Source organism: Salmo salar, chromosome ssa09 (genome assembly GCF_905237065.1).
Source record: "Salmo salar chromosome ssa09, Ssal_v3.1, whole genome shotgun sequence".
In the NCBI taxonomy this organism is placed as follows: Eukaryota; Metazoa; Chordata; class Actinopteri; order Salmoniformes; family Salmonidae; genus Salmo; species Salmo salar.
The window spans coordinates 79,490,073-79,510,234 of record NC_059450.1 but is presented as its reverse complement, the minus strand read 5'-3'; the positions used below and the strand labels follow the sequence as shown (position 1 = coordinate 79,510,234).

Genomic DNA, 20,162 nt, shown 5'->3' with positions numbered 1-20,162 from the left:
ATGAAGCATTGCCTGATGTGAACCATTCCTCGAACAAAGAGATCTCAGAAGACCTAAGATTAAGAATTGTTGACTTGCATAAAGCTGGAAAGGGTTACAAAAGTATCTCTAAAAGCCATAATGTTCATCAGTCCACGGTAAGACACATTGTCTATAAATTGAGAAAGTTCAGCACTGTTGCTACTCTCCCTAGGAGTGGCCGTCCTGCAAAGATGACTGCAAGAGCACAGTGCAGAATGCCCAATGAGGTTAAGAAGAATCCTAGAGTGTCAGCTAAAGACTTACAGAAATATCTGGAACATGGTAACATCTCTGTTGACGAGTCTACGATATGTAAAACAGTAAACAAGAATGGTGTTCATGGGAGGACACCACGGAAGAAGCCACTGCTGTCCAAAAAAAACATTGCTGCACGTCTGAAGTTTGTGAAAGATCACCTGGATGTTCCAGGATATGTTCCAGTAGCTCTGTGGACTGATGAAACTAAAGTTGAGTTGTTTGGATGGATGGAACACTCAACACTATGTATGGAGAAAAAATGGCACAGCACACCAACATCTAAACCTCATCCCAACTGTAAAATATGGTTGAGGGAGCATCATAGTTTGGGGCTGCTTTGCTGCCTCAGGGCCTGGACAGCTTGCTATCATTGATGGAAAAATGAATTCCCATGTTTATCAAGACATTTTGCAGGAGAATGTAAGGCTATCTGTCCATCAATTGAATCTCAACAGAAGTTGGGTGATGCAACAGGACAACAACCCAAAACACAGAAGTAAATCAACAACAGAATGACTTCAACAGAAGAAAATACTTCTGGAGTGGCCCAGTCAGAGTCCTGCCCTCAACCCGATTGAGATGCTGTGGCATGACCTCAAGAGAGCAGTTCACACCAGACATCCCAAGAATATTGCTGAACTGAAACAGTTTTGTAAAGAGGAACGGTCCAAAATTCCTCCTGACCGTTGTGCAGGTCTGATACGCAACAACAGAAAACGTTTGGTTGAGGTTAATGCTGCCAAAGGAGGGTCAACCAGTTATTAAATCCAAGGGTTCACATACTTTTTACACCCTGCACTGTTAATGTTTACACGGTGTGTTCAATAAAAACATGACAACGTATAATTGTGTGTGTGTTATTAGTTTAAGCAGACTATGTTTGTCTATTGTTGTGACTTGTATGAAGATCAGGTCGAATTTTATGACCAATTTATTCATAAATCCAGGTAATTCCAAAGGGTTCACATACTTTTTCTTGCCACTGTATATGTTGTATTTCATGAAATTGATAATCAGATGTCAGATGCATTATTCTCTTAATAACAGTTTGCCTTGTTGAGAGAGAGAGGAGAGAGAGAGAGAGAGAGAGAGAGAGAGAGAGAGAGAGAGAGAGAGAGAGAGAGATGCTGTGTGATTGATGGGGCTGTCTCCAGCTGTCTTCAGGCTGTGTGGATCTGGGAGTCATGTCAATGACAGGCGGACTCATCTCGTCCAACTCTGTGTTACTGCTGAGCGAGCCAGCGCCACGGCGCTGAGTGCTGAGCAGAGAGAGCACAAGGCCGGGCGTGTGGCTGGCGCCGAACATGAGGCAGAGCACAAGGCTGCTCTTAGCAAAATGATGACACAAAAGAAATCTGCGTCACAGCGCATCAGTGCATTAGTCACACACGCCAGTGGAATGAGATCAGTCCGGGGTCACAGAGGGCTAGGTAGTGCTGCTGGAACATGAGGCTACAGTAAAGCTTTGTCTATCACACAGTAAATGTTTATCTATACAAAAATATATACTTTTTTTCTCTCTATGTCCTTCTCTATGTTTTCTCTCTTTCTCTCTATCTCTCTCTCATTCTTCTCTCTCGTTCTTTCTCTCAATCTCTCCTACCCAGCATCCCTGTGGCCACGTCTCGGACCAGTGACCCAGGCCACTCTAGCGGCGCCTCGGCCAGCTCCAGTGAATCAGAGAGCAGCTCCGAGTCGGATTCAGACAGCGAGAGCAGCTCCAGTGACAGCGAGTGTAACAGGGCCTCCCGGACCGCCACCCCAGAGGTATAACACAATCATTCCTTACTGTATTGTACCAACCAACCGGGACAGTCAGATTTTTTTTTACTGTGCTATCAACCAATACTCAACCAGTGTTATACCATAGGGAAAAACATTTATCCTATTATTTTAGGCTACAGAAACACACTATATTACACTAATACCACTAGTACAACATTTTGATCCAGGGATGAAAACCCCCCATCTACTCTAATATCACTATTATTTTGATAGGATTAATCTAGCCGACTTAGTAGCAACTTTCCCTCTTTCCCGGTTGTTGCAGTTGATGGTAGTAAAATGACTTTGAGACTTGCATGGCAGCTTAAGCAGCTCAAGTGCCAGGCAGAGTAGTATTCCACAAAGGAGCACTGAGTGTTAGACCCGGGTAAATATTTACCACAGTGCATTAGGGCGCCCTCTACAGGCCATATGACTTCCTGTCCACCAGGGAATGGGAACAGCCAGGTGGGCCAGGAAACGGGCCTGTCTGTCGTTAAGGATGTCTCATTCCCTCTCAAAGTGCGCTCCACTGATGTTTTACAAAAAACACAGGAGTTTTCCGGAAGCCATGTAAGATGGGATTTAAAGGCTAGGCCTTTCAGAGAGGAAGAGTGAAAGGGAAAGTATGTGTTATGCCCTGTTTTTTACTCAGTGGTTTTAATTCCTTAGTCAATTCATTTCCAACACTTCCTTTCCGAATGATTTGCTATCATTTCGATCATTCAGGACAGTATTTATGATTTCATATGAAACACTTCTACTTGTCGTGGGGCATAATGGTACAAAACAAACGATGTGAGATGGCATGATTGGAGACTAGCACAAGGACAATATGGGAGCACTACTCAGTCATTCATGAGTTTCTGAGAGTCTATTTTAATGGTCTCTTCATCAGGACATTGGCTCGGTGGTTTGATAGCATATAACTCTGAAGAGACAATTGAATTATCACATTTTACTTTCATGAGTCAACACTGTGTTTTATGAAGCTATGTAGTCTACTATCAAACCAAACGTGGATCTATCTAACTGTATATTCTTTGTCCTTTCTACTTATTTTGTTCTCACACAGCCTGAACCTCCATCAACAAACAAATGGCAGCTGGATAAGTGGCTAAACAAAGTGACCCCACACAACAAAGCACTTATCAGTACCCAGCCAGAGAGAGAGAGCCATGGGCTCTGCAGCTCCCAGCCTGACCACAGCCAGCAGGCCCCTGGGAGCCAGGACCTGGTCCCAGGAAAGAGCAAGCCTGGGCCCACTGTCCTGCTGGCCCAGACCGACGCCAAGGAACGGGCCCTCCTCAGCCCCATCCGAGAGAAGGCCAAGCCCAAGACTGGACCAAAGGTCTCAGAGGGCAAGAGTTCAAAGTCCCCAGCAGCGGTGGTGGAGCCGGCCCCAGCCAGACGCAGCATTGGAAAGAAGCAGCCAAAGAAAGTGGAGTGCTCATCCAGCCTGGAAGAACACAGCTCCTGGTCCAAGCCCATCAACCCCTCCATCAGCACTACCCCTAAGGAGAAGGAGCCTCCGCCTCTTCTGGAGCCGCCCAAGTCCAGGACCAAGGGCACCAGTGGGAAAGCTGCCCCTAGGAAGGAACCTCGCACCACCACTATCACTACTTCTACTCCAGCTCATCCTCCCCCAGCCCCAGTCCTGGACAAGAAGAAGCACAGGGGGCCCAGCAAGATCCTCCCCAAGTCCAAGGAGTTCATCGAGACGGAGTCTTCGTCGTCTGAGTGCCACTCTGAACCAGAGGATCTGATCAAGGTCCCTAACCCTCCCTGCCCAGGTCCCAGCAGCCTGCAGACTCTCAAAGCAGCCAAGGACTGCAACAGCAATATCCTGAGTGTCAGTAGCCTTACCAGCACCTGCAGCACTTCCATCTCTATCCCAGACTCTGGTGTGGTTGGGGGCTTAATGGAAGACCCCCTCTTGTCCCCTGTCCCCATCATCCAGAACGAACTGCTGTCCCCTCTCAGGGACTTTGAGGACATCAAGTCACTGTGGGTGAAGATCGAGCTGAGCTTCCTGTCTAGAATCCCAGGACAGGACCCCCCTGAGCCCCCTCCTGTGAAGGTTGAGCCCCAGGAACACTGGGAACCCAGCACCAAGCACAGACGCCAGTCCCCCGCCAGTCAACAGTCTACCCCTGTTGAGAAACCCCCTAGCAAGGCCAAGAGGAAACACAAGGCAAGTGCAGAACCTTTCTCACTCTTTTTCTCTCTAGGTACTAACTGGTATTGGTTTGTAGCATAGTGGTTGGAGTGTGTCCATGGAGGAGCAGTGAGAAAGTGCTGATAGTATGTTCAATGCTGACTGTGCTGTTTGTGTGTGTGTTCTTCAGTCGGACCATTGTAACGCTGTCGGCGGGAGCAAGAAGTTACGGTTGGAGAAAGACTCCATGCTTCTTCCCCCGTGCATCTCACCCATTCACAACCACAAGAACATTAGCACAAAAGAGTAAGTGTCTCCGAACTGCTCACAGTGCAGTACTTACTTAACTCATCACTATGGTTACTGGATGAGAAAAGGAATGTGTAGAGCATCCTGTTATGTACAGTAAATGGTTACAGGGATGTACACATTCATTATGGATGTCCACAGTGTACTTATAGGCTGTTGTTTTTCTCTGATGGGTGGTAGTACTGTATGTGTTGTGAATAGCTACGTCCAACCAGTGTAGATCCTCCTCAGAGAGGATGCTGGGAAGTACAGGAGCAGTGATGTTTCTAGTATGGTATACCCTTAGCTGCTGCTAGCTCTTTGCTGTGTCCTGTGTCCTACAGCATTAAGGTAACATGACACCGACAAGGGCGCCAAAGCTAATTTTAGATATTTAATTAGCGCTGCGGAGACCTACTGCTCATCAAAGGGACGCTGGTGACAAGGGTCGGGGGGTCGAGTGTAGTGAGTCCGGAGGATGGAGTGTCCACTAGCTGAGCTTTACCACTAATCACTACATATATTTAATATGATTACCCAACGCTATGATATATGAGCTGCCACGGGTATCTAGTGCAGAAATATTGAACCCTTTGGTCTGGGCTGAAGCCTTTAAATCAATTGAATTTAGACAATCTCAAAGCCTTTTAATCAGATTGGAGTGTAAAGATGCGTTTTAATTCCGTTAAACCGACCAGGGTTCTGCTCTTTTTCAGGCCTGTGAAACAAGACGAAATATGCTGCTGTTGACAAATAACCTGAGCAACATAATCCTAATGAGGTTTTCTGACTGCGTTTCCCCCGTTACTGCTTTAGGCGCTCTTGCGCCAGCTAAGCATTTTTTTTCTCATATATAAAATCCCCATGAGTTTAGGGAAAGGGGGCGAAAATAATCTGTTGTTGCAAACAATGTGAAAAATATAGTAGCTGTGGGAGGGAGGCGAGGTTTCTCGCTACTACTTTACATTCTTGCTGGTTTTAAAACTCAATAGTGACTTTGAGGAAACGGCAACTTCCTTACCTGTCTCTTATCTGTTAACATTGAGAAATTGAGAAAATGTTATTGTTAATAGAAGCCCCACGTGGGCACACACACACACACAGCTATACCGAGAACCCACTCACATGGATCCAGACTGCAGTCCGCTGGGTTCCCCTCTGAGGGGCCAGGTTTCTGGAGCATGAGTGGATATTAGAAGGACTGTGAATCTAAGTGCTTTCTGTCTCAACAAACTGCCGTTCCACTGCCTGATCAATCAATATTCTGACCCGTCAGTGCAATACAGGGCTATTTCTAGTCCTATTTCTAGTCCAATTTCTAGGCTGCCTCCTTAGAGGGTCAGGCACTGAAAGAATAATGTGGAAAAATGAAACGGTTTTATGGTTTTAAACCACGCCAAAAGGATATGTTTAAATGATATTAAATATCATTGATATACTCCTTTTCGTTCTTTTTTATTATTCCAAAGAACAAAACCAACGAATACATACTTACCGACAACGTACAGACACATACAAACAATGACTACATCTCATCTGTCCAGACCCGCCTGTCACAAACCCATCCCTAGTGCCTGCATTAATGTTTGCCACATGGCCTTAAATTGAACCAATTTGTTTTTCTCAGTCACCCATGCTATTTCAATAACAAATCATTCGATTTTTTTCATTGTATTAAGGATGGCGGATTGATTGACTTCCTAGTTTTTAAGTATATGTTTTTTCAAGATGAGTGATAAGAAAATAATTTTACAGCCCATTGGTACCTCACTACACCCCCATATGTCATGTCTTGAAATATGCAGACATGCGGATTAAAATTATGTTTATATTGTGGGGGGGGGGGCAGGCCAAGTATTGTTCTTCTCTTATGTCTGTTTTAGTAACACTTTGAAAGGGACCTACATAAGGATGTCATAACACTTCATAAGCAATACAGCGTTCATAAATGTTTCTGTATTTGTCTAATCCCAGTTCTCTGAGGAAACAGCCCAGGAAGAGAGAGCTGCTGCCTCCCCTGCTGTCGCCGCTCTCCGACGAGCCCCCCGTCCGCCAGCGCAGGACCAGCGAGTGTTCCTCCTTCAGCCAGGAGGGCAGCGCTAGCGGCGCCTTATTACTACCCACCCTCAGCTGCTCTCTGCCCCCCTTCTCCTCCTCCTCATCCTCATCTTCTTCTCACAAGCACCTCAGCAAAGGAGAGAGCAAATTCTTCTCACATTCCAAGACAAGCAGTGTAAGTAGGGGCAAGCTGTTGTTCTTCGGCGTTATTATACAGTAAAATGGTATTTATTACTTTTGTATTGCTATCATCATCAATTACCGAGCAACATTTTTAAAATGGATGGTTTAAACTATTATTTTAAAGTGTGATACTTTTGCGTCCACTCCATTTGCTAAGAGAACGTTCCATCTACAATTCATTGTGCAGAGAAGTTGGAAGACGGTGCTGTTGCTGCAGATTATTTCTCTGCTCCAGGCTTCTACCACTATTTCCTGTGTTTTTGCAAATCTAATCTAATTACCCTTTGAAAGGAGTTCTAAACAGCCTTGAAGAGAGGGAAGTGGTTGAATATGTTGAAAGCCAGGACAGAAAGAGGTACACCATGGTGACAATGTAACGGCAGCCCAAATCACCAAGGTGAATCCTTACAGTATTATTAGACTTACTGCTGGATGCTAATTAGCATTTTAATTGACCCCTCCATCTCACAGGAGGAAGATACCCACAGCAAACCATCTGGCAGTTTCCATGGCAACGGTCAGTCTGATTCCGACCTTTGGTCCAACCCCTCATCTCTGTCCATGGACCACATGGAGCCAAGAAGACCGAAGCTAACGTTCAATAACAAGTACGTATGACTAACTAACTTCTCCAAACACTCCAAAAACACATATTGTGTTTTTTGTCTCTGATGTGCTGACAGATTGACATGATGTACTGACAGATTGAATGACATAATGCACTGACAGATTGAATGACATGATGCACTGACAGATTGAATGACATGATGTACTGACAGAATGACATAATGCACTGACAGATTGAATGACATGATGCACTGACAGATTGAATGACATGATGTACTGACAGAATGACATAATGCACTGACAGATTGAATGACATGATGTACTGACAGATTGAATGACATGATGTACTGACAGAATGACATAATGCACTGACAGATTGAATGACATAATGCACTGACAGATTGAATGACATGATGTACTGACAGATTGAATGACATGATGTACTGACAGATTGAATGACATGATGTACTGACAGACTGAATTACATGATGTACTGACAGATTGAATGACATGATGTACTGACAGATTGACATGATGTACTGACAGATTGAATGACATGATGTACTGACAGATTGACATGATGTACTGACAGACTGAATGACATGATGTACTGACAGACTGAATGACATGATGTACTGACAGATTGAATGACATGATGTACTGACAGACTGAATGACATGATGTACTGACAGAATGAATGACATGATGTACTGACAGACTGAATGACATGATGTACTGACAGATTGAATGACATGATGTACTGACAGATTGAATGACATGATGTACTGACAGACTGAATGACATGATGTACTGACAGATTGAATGACATGATGTACTGACAGATTGAATGACATGATGTACTGACAGATTGAATGACATGATGTACTGACAGATTGAATGACATGATGTATGTACTAATTTAAGTCTCAAACATGATTAAAATGGAACAGAACAGAACCCAGGGAAGTTGACGTATGTGTGGGATGTGATTACAAAGTCGAGTTCCTCTATATTGATCATTCAAAATGAAACATATTCAGCATTTGGAGGACAACATTACCCTTAAGCAATCCAGGCAGTCACACAACAGCAAACAGATTTATATTTCCAACATAACTGACATGACTGACATATTCTCAATGTTCTCCACAGAGTTCACACTGCAGACTACTACATGCAGGAAGCCAAGAAACTGAAGCACAAAGCAGATGCACTGGTAAGCTGCTGTTTTATTAGCCACCTCAAAATGTATTAAAAACAGTTAATACAGCATTTACTTTGGTAGAGAATATATTACACATACTAAACTCCTTACATTTGACATTGTCTGAGCCAGGCAATAAACATACCCTGTTTTAGTCAGTTACATGACATCACAAATATAAATAGCTACAGAGACCAATGTGATAATACCATTTACAAACACATGCCAATGTGCAATTAGCAAGCAGCATGTCTGACTCAGCCAATTAGAGAAGAAGTATTCCTGCTGCATAGCACTAAATAACAGTCAGACAGACACTGGTCTTAACAGACAGACACTGGTCTTAATAACAGACACTGGTCTTAATAACAGACAGACACTGGTCTTAATAACAGACAGACAGACAGACAGACAGACAGACAGACAGACAGACAGACAGACAGACAGACAGACAGACAGACAGACAGACAGACAGACAGACAGACAGACAGACAGACAGACAGACAGACAGACAGACAGACAGACAGACAGACACTGCTCCTAGCTGAAGAATGCTGTACAGAGGAGAGCCCTTGTGGAGATCTGTAGCCTTTTTGAAGTGAGGCTGTGGTATCTGTCTCTTTCACACCTCTTCAATGTCCTCAAAGAGGGCCTTGAGCCCAGGCGGCGGACGTGATTTACCAACACACTCAGAGTGCCCTAATAATTGGATTCCAGCAATTATCTTCCCAGACATTGTCCTTTATCGGAAGTTACATCCACTTGGCCATAAATCTGATCTGCGAGGTAAAGTCATCCATGAATACAAAATGAAGGGAATTGATTGCCCTTGTTACATGACTGTAATCGTTGAGCTGTAATGAATCTTTCACCAGCCCGGTCAGTATGTGGTAAAAAGGGGCTTACTTGAAATGGAAAGAACCTGCTTGAGAGGTGCTTTCAGTGGAGAGTGGTGTGTAAATATATTTTATTTTACACTTGTGTGCTCATGAGTCATTATGCTTCTTATTTGTCATAGGCTCTTTGGTTTTGTGTTTTGGGTCTTTGTGAGTTTGTATTTTTAGTAACATATTCGAGAAAATTGAAGAAGATCAAAAGAATGTTCTGTTTCCCGAACATTAATATAGCATTGTTATTTTTCCTTATGATTAAATCAGCTTAATATCTGTTTTCACAAGAACTCTGAGGCTTCTGATTAAATCAGCTTAATACCTGTTTTCACAACAACTCTGAGGGTTTGGAAAAGAATTCATGTGAGGAGAATATTTTGTGGCCTTGTAGTGTTGTGACTAATGTGGATCAGATTCGATGTCTCCGTCGTTTCTTCACAGATGGAGAAGTATGGCAAAGCTGTTAACTACGCTGATGGGGCGCTGTCGTTCATAGAATGTGGCAACGCCATGGAACGGGACCCGCTGGAGGCCAAGTCTCCATACACTATGTATTCTGAGACAGTTGAACTCATCAGGTTTGTGTCCCTACCAATGTGTCCCTCCCTCCCTGCCTCCCACCGACAGTCAGGCCAGCAATCCCCACCTGCCCTCAGTGAAAATTAGCATCATTATATCCAGCGCTGCTCCAGTCAAGGCAGTCAAGCCAGTCAAGTCAAGGCAATTAGCGGACCTCATTTTATTAATGGCAGTGAAAATGAAAATAGATGGACCTTGTAACTCCTTATATGACTCAGGGATTCATGCACCGTTGATTGAAATATTTTCTTCAAAAACGATTAGACAGAGAAAATGACACAAGGCCGGCAGTTCTATGAATGCTCCCCTGGCTTTATGGATGCTCCCCTGGCTTTATTAATTTTTTTATTTAACCTTTATTTAACTAGGCAAGTCAGTTAAGAACAAATTCTTATTTACAATGATGGCGTAGGAACAGTGGGTTAACTGCCTTGTTGAGGGGCAGAACGACAGATTTTTTTACCTTGGCAGCTCGGGGATTTGATCTAGCAACCTTTCGGTTACTGTCCCAATGCGCTAACCACTAGGCTACCTGCCACCCCATTTATGAATGCTCCCCTGGCTTTATGGATGTTCCCCTGGCTTTATGGATGTTCCCCTGGCTTTATGGATGTTCCCCTGGCTTTATGGATGCTCCCCTGGCTTTATGGATGCTCCCCTAGTATTATGGATGCTCCCCTGGCTTTATGGATGCTCCCCTGGCTTTATGGATGCTCCCCTGGCTTTATGGATGCTCCCCTGGCTTTATGGACATTGAGTCATCCTCTCTTTTTGTTATTTGAACTGAAATTAATTCATTAATTGATTTATGTTTTTGTCTTTTCTGCTTTTGAAGATATGCCATGAGGTTAAAGAACTTTACAAGTCACTCAGCAACAGTAGCCGAGAAGAAATTAGCTGTATTGTGGTGAGTTTTCCCTTGATATAGTTTCTGATGTGAACCTATGTGTGGTTGAAGGAAACCCATCATTCCTCTGATGGGTGTGATGACAGACAAGGATCTCTAGCCTGTGTGGGCGCTTGGGTTGATTTAAGAAAATCCAGCTGGCTTCCAAACCCGTTAGATGCTAAATCCGCCGCTTCGCTCAAACACTATTTAAATCTCCACTCAGCCATCCCTCCCCGACAATCGGATATATCTTGAAGGGAGCTTTAAAACACTGCTAAAGCACTTAATCAGCTTAAAGTGGATCATTATTCTTGTATTTCATTAAGCTATTAGGGATAATGAAAGATTTCCTGGCGGCTAGCAACAGCCTATGAACATATACAGTATACTAACCACACTGCTACAGGGGAGATGAAGGGAGGCTATATGCTGCCTGTCATATTGATTGTATAATCTGAGTAGAATGTCATGGTTAGAATGTCATGGTTAGAATTAGAATGTTATGGTTAGAATGGAATGTTTAGAATGGAATGGTTAGAATTAGAATGTTATGGCTAGAATGTTATGGTTAGGCTCTCAGTCATAGCAGTGTAGACAGTGATGAGAGTAGGAGTGAGACTCCCAGGTCATAATTCCTGTGTTAGTAAACCGTTCAGACATCGTTAGGGATTATATTCAAATATTTGACAAAAGTGTGTGTGTGTGTGTGTGTGTGTGTGTGTGTGTGTGTGTGTGTGTGTGTGTGTGTGTGTGTGTGTGTGTGTGTGTGTGTGTGTGTGTGTGTGTGTGTGTGTGTGTGTGTGTGTGTGTGTATGTGTAAGAACATGCTGATGTGGTTTAGATTGGGAGAAACTAGGAAGTATAGTGTGGTAATGGCTTATTAATGCCAGAGTGTTGGTGTCATGTCATGGGGTGGTGCATATGTCCAAAGCATCTGGTGTCTGACTATTGCCTCTGCTTTCTAGCTTTTATTTTCTAAGCAATTAGAGAGGTAGATTTGATAACAACAATATGAAATATTCATGCATCATGGATATGTCAAGTTAATGTGTTAGAAAACACATTTTCCTTAGTTATTTATTTGATGATTTGTGTTGAATGCTTAATGTCTGTAATTGATACACAGACTGTTATGTTGCCAATACCAGATATACTGTATTACTGTAGGTCCCGTATTTAATGGAATGCTATTATGCTCTTATCTCCATAGCAATCGCTGTTTATCCCTCCTGTACTTGAGAATGTTCAAACTAAAGAAGGACCATGCAGTAAAGTATTCCCGTTCCCTGATGGAGTATTTCAAGGTAACTAACTCTAATTCTAACTTCTAACTCTAATTCTTACTCTAATTCTTACTCCAAATTCTTACTCTAGTTCTTACTCCAAATTCTAACTTTAATTCTAACTCCAAATTCTAACTCTAATTCTAACTTCTATGAATAAAAAGAGTGATAGCTGTAGAACACGTACAGCTAATTAACATTTATAAATTGAATTTATATTTGTGTTGAGTTGCGTGTAGTCATTAGCTTTGCATGGTGGTCATTAAAAAACACACTTTTTTCGCGGTTAGTGTGCAAACTATGTGTATCAATTATCTACATACATTAGTGCATAAGCCTGTTTTAATTAATTAAGTTGCATATTATTCTAGAGACGCTGTTTGTATTGCTGTGATAGCTTTTCTAAGCTGTGCAAAGTGTTTGTATAGTGGTGCTGCCAAATGTCCTGTTCTCACAAACCTCTTCCATTCCAGAACTCGGCTAAAAGTTCCCAAGTACCTTCGCCATGGGGAGCCAATGGAAAGTGAGTAACATTTCACCTCAGTCATCTAATGTTGCATTAGAATGCATTCTTTATACCAGATATCTCCCTGAGCAGAACAATGTATGTGCCCACTCCTGGCCAAGCAACAAGCTAACCCTCTCAGATGCTGACTGCTTTGTTCAGACAAAGGTCATGACAGACAGAGCCTCTGTCAATGTGACTTCCAGCTTTCAGCACATCACACTGGTGGGATGAGCTCACTGCTTCACTGTTCTTCTGCATATACCATGGCAACTGAACCTAACTGATCCACCCTGTGTGTTTGGGTTTGGGCTCGCAGCCTACAGTGGGGCTACCGTGAAGCTACCGTGGAGCTACCATGGGGTTACAGTGAAGCTACCGTGGGGCTACAGTGAAGCTACCGTGGGGCTACCGTGGGGCTACAGTGAAGCTACCGTGGGGCTACAATGGGGCTACCGTTAAGCTACCGTGGGGCTACCGTGGGGCTACGGTGAGGCTACCCTGAGGCTACTGGGGAGCTACCGTGAAGCTACAGTGGAGCTACCGAGGAGCTACTGTGGGGATACCATGGGGCTACTGTGGGGTTCGTCAGTGTGTCTGGCAGTTGGCGATGAACTATCCTCTGTGTGTGACTGTGAGCTCCCTTGAGCCTGTCTTTTCCAGGGCTGGGATCTAGCCCTCAGCCAAAGCACTGACCAGCTTCTGCTATTCTGCTGTGAGAGGCGCTGTCAGAAGTAATTAGCCTCAGATCCAACTGGCTCCTAGGGCTCCTGCAGCCTCCTCCAGTTCACCATGGTCACATTAGCCACCAACTGGCCTTTTTAATCCCGTCTCAGCTCCGCTACCTGCGGACTGTAATCAACATTAGATTACACTCTGCTCTGGCCTTTCCCACAGTTTGTTTGTTCTGTCCTTGACAATCATGAATCTTTTTTCCTTATTGTTTTTTTTCACCTTCAAGGGTTTGTTTATTTCAGCAAAAGCCTCAAACTATTAGAAAGGGAGCCGAGAGAGGCAAGCTGTTGACAGAGCATCATAATTTAACTTCACGGGGGGAGCGCCTTTCAATTTAGTGCTGAATTACAGGACCTGGAGCTTGATTGTTTGGGTTTGGCACTAAAAGACTGATGAATATGTCCTCTGATTGATGTCCCAAGCCGGCTGACAGAAAATCAAGCCATGATTGTCAAGCCGAGATAAGCCCTAGTTTGCCGATAATACAAAATCAAATCAGTATTAGTGATTAAGCCTGACGGACAGAAGTTAAGCCTGACAGACAGTAGTTAAGCCTGAGGGACAGTGGTTAAACATGACGGAGATTGGTTAAGCCTGGCGGAGAGTGGTTAAGCCTGACAGACAGTGGTTAAGCTTGACAGAGAGTGGTTAAGCCTGACGGACAGTGGTTACGCCTGGCGGAGAATGGTTAAGCCTGACGGAGAGTGGTACAGCCTGACGGACAGTGGTTAAGCTTGACGGACAGTGGTTAAGCTTGACGGACAGTGGCAAAGCCTGAATGACAGTGGCTAAGCCTGGGGGACAGTGGTTAAGCCTAAAGGACAGTGGTTAAGCCTGAAGGACTGTGGTTAAGCTTGATGGACAGTGGTTAAGCCTGACGGACAATGGCAAAGCCTGAATGATAGTGGCTAAGCCTGGGGGACAGTGGTTAAGCCTGAAGGAGAGTGGTAAAGGACACCAATACTAAAGGACACCAATAAGAAGAACAGTCCTGCTTGGGCCAAGAAACACGCGTAATGGACATTAGACCGTAGGAAATCTGTCCTTTGGTCTGGAGTCCAAATTGGAGATTTTTGGTTCTAACCACCAAGTCTTTGTGAGACGCGGTGTGGGTGAACGGATGATCTCTGCATGTGTATTTCCCACCGTAAAGCATGGAGGAGGAGGTGTGATGGTGTGGGGGTGCTTTGCTGGTGACTGTCTGTTATTTATTTAGAACTCAAGGTACACTTAACCAGCATGAATACCACAGTATTCGGCAGCGATACACCATCCCATCTGGTTTGCACTTAGTGGGACTTTGTTTTTCAAAAGGACAATGACCTAAAAAACACACATCCATGCTGTGTGAGGGCAATTTGACCAAGAAGGAGAGTGATGGAGTGCTGCATCAGATGACCTGGCCTCCACAATCACCCGACCTAAACCCAACTGAGGTGGTTTAGGATGAGTTGAACCACGGAGTGAAGGAAAAGCAGCTAAAAAGTGCTCAGAATATGTGGGAACTCCTTCATGAATGTTTGAAAACGCACCCCCACATCATCACACCTCCTCCTCCATGCTTCACTTTACTCCCTGTATGTATAATTCACTTAACTCCCTATACAGTTGAAGTCGGAAGTTTACATACACCTTAGCCAAATACATTTAAACTCAGTTTTTCACAATTCCTGACATTTAATCCAAGAAAAAATTCCCTGTATTAGGCCAGTTAGGATCATCTCTTTATTTTAAGAATGTGAAATGTCAGAATAATAGTAGAGGGAATTATTTATTTCAGCTTCTATTTCTTTCATCACATTACCAGTGGGTCAGAAGTTTACATACACTCAATTAGTATTTGGTAGCATTGCCTTTAAATTGTTTAACATGGGTCAAACGATTCGGGTAGCCTTCCACAAGCTTCCCACAATAAGTTGGGTGAATTTTGGCCCATTCCTCCTGACAGAGCTGGTGTAACTGAGTCAGATTTGTAGGCCTCCTTGCTCGCACACGCCTTTTCAATTCTGCCCACACATTTTCTGTAGACTTGAGGTCAGGGCTTTGTGATGGCCACTCCAATACCTTGACTTTGTTGTCCTTAAGCCATTTTGCCACAACTTTGGAAGTATGCTTGGGTCATTGTTCATTTGGAAGACCCATTTGCGACCAAGCTTTAACTTCCTGATTGATGTCTTGAGATATTGCTTCAATATATCCACATAATTTCCCGTCCCCCTGATGCCATCTATTTTGTGAAGTGCACCAGTCCCTCCTGCAGCAAAGCACCCCCACAACATGATGCTGCCACCCCCGTGCTTCACGGTTGGGATGGTGTTCTTTGGCTTGCAAGCCTCCCCCTTTTTCCTCCAAACATAACGATGGTCATTATGGCCAAACAGTTCTATTTTTGTTTCATCAGACCAGAGGACATTTCTCCAAAAAGTACGATCTTTGTCCCCATGTGCAGTTGCAAACCGTACTCTGGCTTTTTTTATGGCGGTTTTGGAGCAGTGGCTTCTTCCTTGCTGAGCGGCCTTTCAGTTTATGTCGATATAGGACTCGTTTTACTGTGAATATAGATACTTTTGTACCTGTTTTCACCAGCATCTTCACAAGGTCTTTTGCTGTTGTTCTGGGATTGATTTGCACTTTTCGCACCAAAGTACGTTCATCTCTAGGAGACAGAACGTGTCTCCTTCCTGAGCGGTAGGACAGCTGTGTGATCCCATGGTGTTTATACTTGCGTACTATTGTTTGTACAGATGAACGTGGTACCTTCAGGCGTTTGGGAATTGCTCCCAAGGATGAACCAGACTTGTGGAGGTCTACAATTTTTTTTCTGAGGTCTTGGCTGATTTCTTTTGATTTTCCCATGATGTCAAGCAAAGAGGCACTGGGTTTGAAGGTAGGCCTTGAAATACATCCACAGGTACACCTCCGATTGACTCAAATGTTGTCAATTAGCCTATCAGAATCTTCTAAAGCCATGACATAATTTTCTGGAATTTTCCAAGCTGTTTAAAGGCACAGTCAACTTAGTGTATGGAAACTTCTGACCCACTGGAATTGTGATACAGTGAATTATAAGTGAAATAATCCGTCTGTAAACAATTGTTGGAAAAATTACTTGTTTAATGCGCAAAGTCTATGTCCTAACCGACTTCCCAAAACTATAGTTTGTTAACAAGAAATTTGTGCAGTGGTTGAAAAACGAGTTTTAATGACTCCAACCTAAGTGTATGTAAACTTCTGACTTCAACTGTATATATAATTGACTTTACTCCCTGTATCTGTATATACACTGCTCAAAAAAGTAAAGGGAACACTTCAACAACACAATGTAACTCCAAGTCAATCACACTTCTGTGAAATCAAACTGTCCACTTAGGAAGCAACACTGATTGACAATAAATTTCACATGCTGTTGTGCAAATGGAATAGACAACAGGTGGAAATTATAGGCAATTAGCAAGACACCCCCAATAAAGGAGTGGTTCTGCAGGTGGTGACCACAGACCACTTCTCAGTTCCTATGCTTCCTGGCTGATGTTTTGGTCACTTTTGAATGCTGGCGGTGCTTTCACTCTAGTGGTAGCATGAGACGGAGTCTACAACCCACACAAGTGGCTCAGGTAGTGCAGCTCGTAAAGGATGGCACATCAATGCGAGCTGTGGCAAGAAGGTTTGCTGTGTCTGTCAGCGTAGTGTCCAGAGCATGGAGGCGCTACCAGGAGACAGGCCAGTACATCAGGAGACGTGGAGGAGGCCGTAGGAGGGCAACAACCCAGCAGCAGGACCGCTACCTCCGCCTTTGTGCAAGGAGGAGCAGGAGGAGCACTGCCAGAGCCCTGCAAAATGACCTCCAGCAGGCCACAAATGTGCATGTGTCTGCTCAAACGGTCAGAAACAGACTCCATGAGGGTGGTATGAGGGCCCGACGTCCACAGGTGGGGGTTGTGCTTACAGCCCAACACCGTGCAGGACGTTTGGCATTTGCCAGAGAACACCAAGATTGGCAAATTCGCCACTGGCGCCCTGTGCTCTTCACAGATGAAAGCAGGTTCACACTGAGCACATGTGACAGACGTGACAGAGTCTGGAGACGCCGTGGAGAACGTTCTGCTGCCTGCAACATCCTCCAGCATGACCGGTTTGGCGGTGGGTCAGTCATGGTGTGGGGTGTCATTTCTTTTGGGGGGCCGCACAGCCCTCCATGTGCTCGCCAGAGGTAGCCTGACTGCCATTAGGTACCGAGATGAGATCCTCAGACCCCTTGTGAGACCATATGCTGGTGCGGTTGGCCCTGGGTTCCTCCTAATGCAAGACAATGCTAGACCTCATGTGGCTGGAGTGTGTCAGCAGTTCCTGCAAGAGGAAGGCATTGATGCTATGGACTGGCCCGCCCGTTCCCCAGACCTGAATCCAATTGAGCACATCTGGGACATCATGTCTCGCTCCATCCACCAACGCCACGTTGCACCACAGATTGTCCAGGAGTTGGCGGATGCTTTAGTCCAGGTCTGGGAGGAGATCCCTCAGGAGACCATCCGCCACCTCATCAGGAGCATGCCCAGGCGTTGTCGGGAGGTCATACAGGCACGTGGAGGCCACACACACTACTGAGCCTCATTTTGACTTGTTTTAAGGACATTACATCAAAGTTGGATCAGCCTGTAGTGTGGTTTTCCACTTTAATTTTGAGTGTGACTCCAAATCCAGACCTCCATGGGTTGATAAATTGGATTTCCATTGATTATTTTTGTGTGATTTTGTTGTCAGCACATTCAACTATGTAAAGAAAAAAGTATTTAATAAGATTATTTCATTCATTCAGATCTAGGATGTGTTATTTTAGTGTTCCCTTTATTTTTTTGAGCAGTGTATAATTCACTTTACTCTCTGTATATACAGTGTCTTCAGAACGTGTTCATACCCCTTGACTTTTATAACATTTTGCTACATTACAGCCTAAAATGGATAAAAATAAAAACAGAAATACCTTATTTACATAAGTTGTCAGACCCTTTGCTATGAGCCTCGTCTGGCCACTCTACCATAAAGGCCTGATAGGTGAAGTGCTGCAGAGATTGTTGTCTTTTTGGAAGTTTCTCCCAACTCCACAAAGGAACTCTGGATTTCTGTCAGAGTGACCATTGGGTTCTTGGTCACCTCCCTGACAAAGGTCTTTCTCCCCGATTGCTCAGTTTGGCCAGGCGGCCAGCTCTAGGAAAAGTCTTGGTGGTTCCAAACTTATTCCATATAAGAATGATGGAGGCCACTGTGTTCTTTGGGACCTTCAAAGCTGCAGAATTTTTTGGTACCCTTCCCCAGATCTGTGCCTCGACACGATTGTCATAATAGTTGAAGCCGTGTTGTATGGACCAAACTGCAGACGGAATGTGGATACTCATCTTTTAATTAAAAGAATAATAAATTAAAGCAAAGTATACACAGGAAAACAATAAAAATGAACTCACGACAGGCTAACAGGCTACGTACCAACAAAAGACTAGCAGTGTTAGCACAACCACCCACAAACCCAAGTGACAAACATACTCCTAAATATATGACTCCCAATCAGGAACAACGATCCCCAGCTGTTCCTGATCAGGAGTCACAAGACTAACACAGAAACAGACATACTAGACAACACATACAGACTTCTTCTGCCACGTCCTGACCAAAATACTACACCACTACTCCCTCTGCTGATCAGGACGTGACAACGATCCTGTCTCAGAGCTCTACGGAAAATTCCTTTCACCTCATGGCTTGGTTTTTCCTCTGACATGAACTGTCAACCTCATATAGACAGGTGTGTGCCTTTCCAAACCATGTCCAATTAATTGAATTTACCACAGGTGGACTCCAATCAAGTTGTAGAAACATCTGAAGGATGATCAATGGAAACAGGATGCACCTGAGCTCAATTTCAAGTCTCATAGCAAAGGGTCTGAATACTTATGTAAATAAGGTATTTCTGTTTAAAAAATATATAAATGTGCGAACATTTGTAAAAAGCTGTTTTTACTTTGTCATTATTGGGTATTGCATGTAGATTGATGAGGAAAAAACATATTTGTATCCATTTTAGAATAAGGCTGTAACGTAACAAAATGTGGAAAAAGTCAAGGGGTCTGAATACTTTCCAAATGCACTGTAATTCACTTTACTCCCTGTATATATAATTCACTTTACTCTCTGTATATATAAAGTACTTTACTCTTTGTATGTATAATTAACTTTAATCTCTGAGTGTACAAAACAATATGAACACCTTCCTAATATTGAGTTGCACCTCCCCCCTTACCCCCAATGTCTCTCCACTATCTTTTTTCTTCGTTTCTGTAAGTAGCTGTTTTGCCCAGGATACCAAAATCCATGGTTTCCAGTGGTTATACAGTACACTATCATCTCTGTGGTGGTGCCCTGACCTTTCACTTCCAACCTCTAACCCCTGACCCCTGTATTGTGTCTCTGTCTTCCCAGGAACACAGGCACCCCGTCGCCCCTGTCTCTGAGTCTCTCCCCAGTCAGTTGGGGCAGCAGCAGTACGGGCCATGCGGGCTCCGGGGCCTCCGGCAATGTGGCCATCCCCCAGCGCATCCACCAGATGGCCGCCAGCCACATCAACATCACCAACAACATTCTCCGGAGCTACGAGCACTGGGACACAGCAGAAAAGTTGGCCACAGAGAGCCAAGGTACTGGAGACTGGAGACTGGACACAGTCTCTCTGTTTTACAACAGGATGTTTGTATAGGAGATGGCAGAAATGGCAGATTTTGTACATTAGTA

General features: G+C 44.1%; 1 protein-coding gene across 1 annotated transcript in view; it reads left to right on the top strand.

Moving 5' to 3' along the window:
• LOC106611959 (AF4/FMR2 family member 2-like) overlaps positions 1-20,162 on the top strand; it is a 335,934-nt gene that overhangs the window by 307,905 nt on the left and 7,867 nt on the right. Inside the window, exons 11-21 of the mRNA XM_014212678.2 lie at positions 1,887-2,046; positions 3,119-4,237; positions 4,392-4,507; positions 6,464-6,722; positions 7,202-7,338; positions 8,450-8,513; positions 9,833-9,969; positions 10,806-10,877; positions 12,070-12,163; positions 12,616-12,665; positions 19,854-20,068. Coding sequence (XP_014068153.1) covers positions 1,887-2,046; positions 3,119-4,237; positions 4,392-4,507; positions 6,464-6,722; positions 7,202-7,338; positions 8,450-8,513; positions 9,833-9,969; positions 10,806-10,877; positions 12,070-12,163; positions 12,616-12,665; positions 19,854-20,068 — 2,423 coding nt within the window. The remainder of the gene's footprint in view (positions 1-1,886; positions 2,047-3,118; positions 4,238-4,391; positions 4,508-6,463; positions 6,723-7,201; positions 7,339-8,449; positions 8,514-9,832; positions 9,970-10,805; positions 10,878-12,069; positions 12,164-12,615; positions 12,666-19,853; positions 20,069-20,162) is intronic.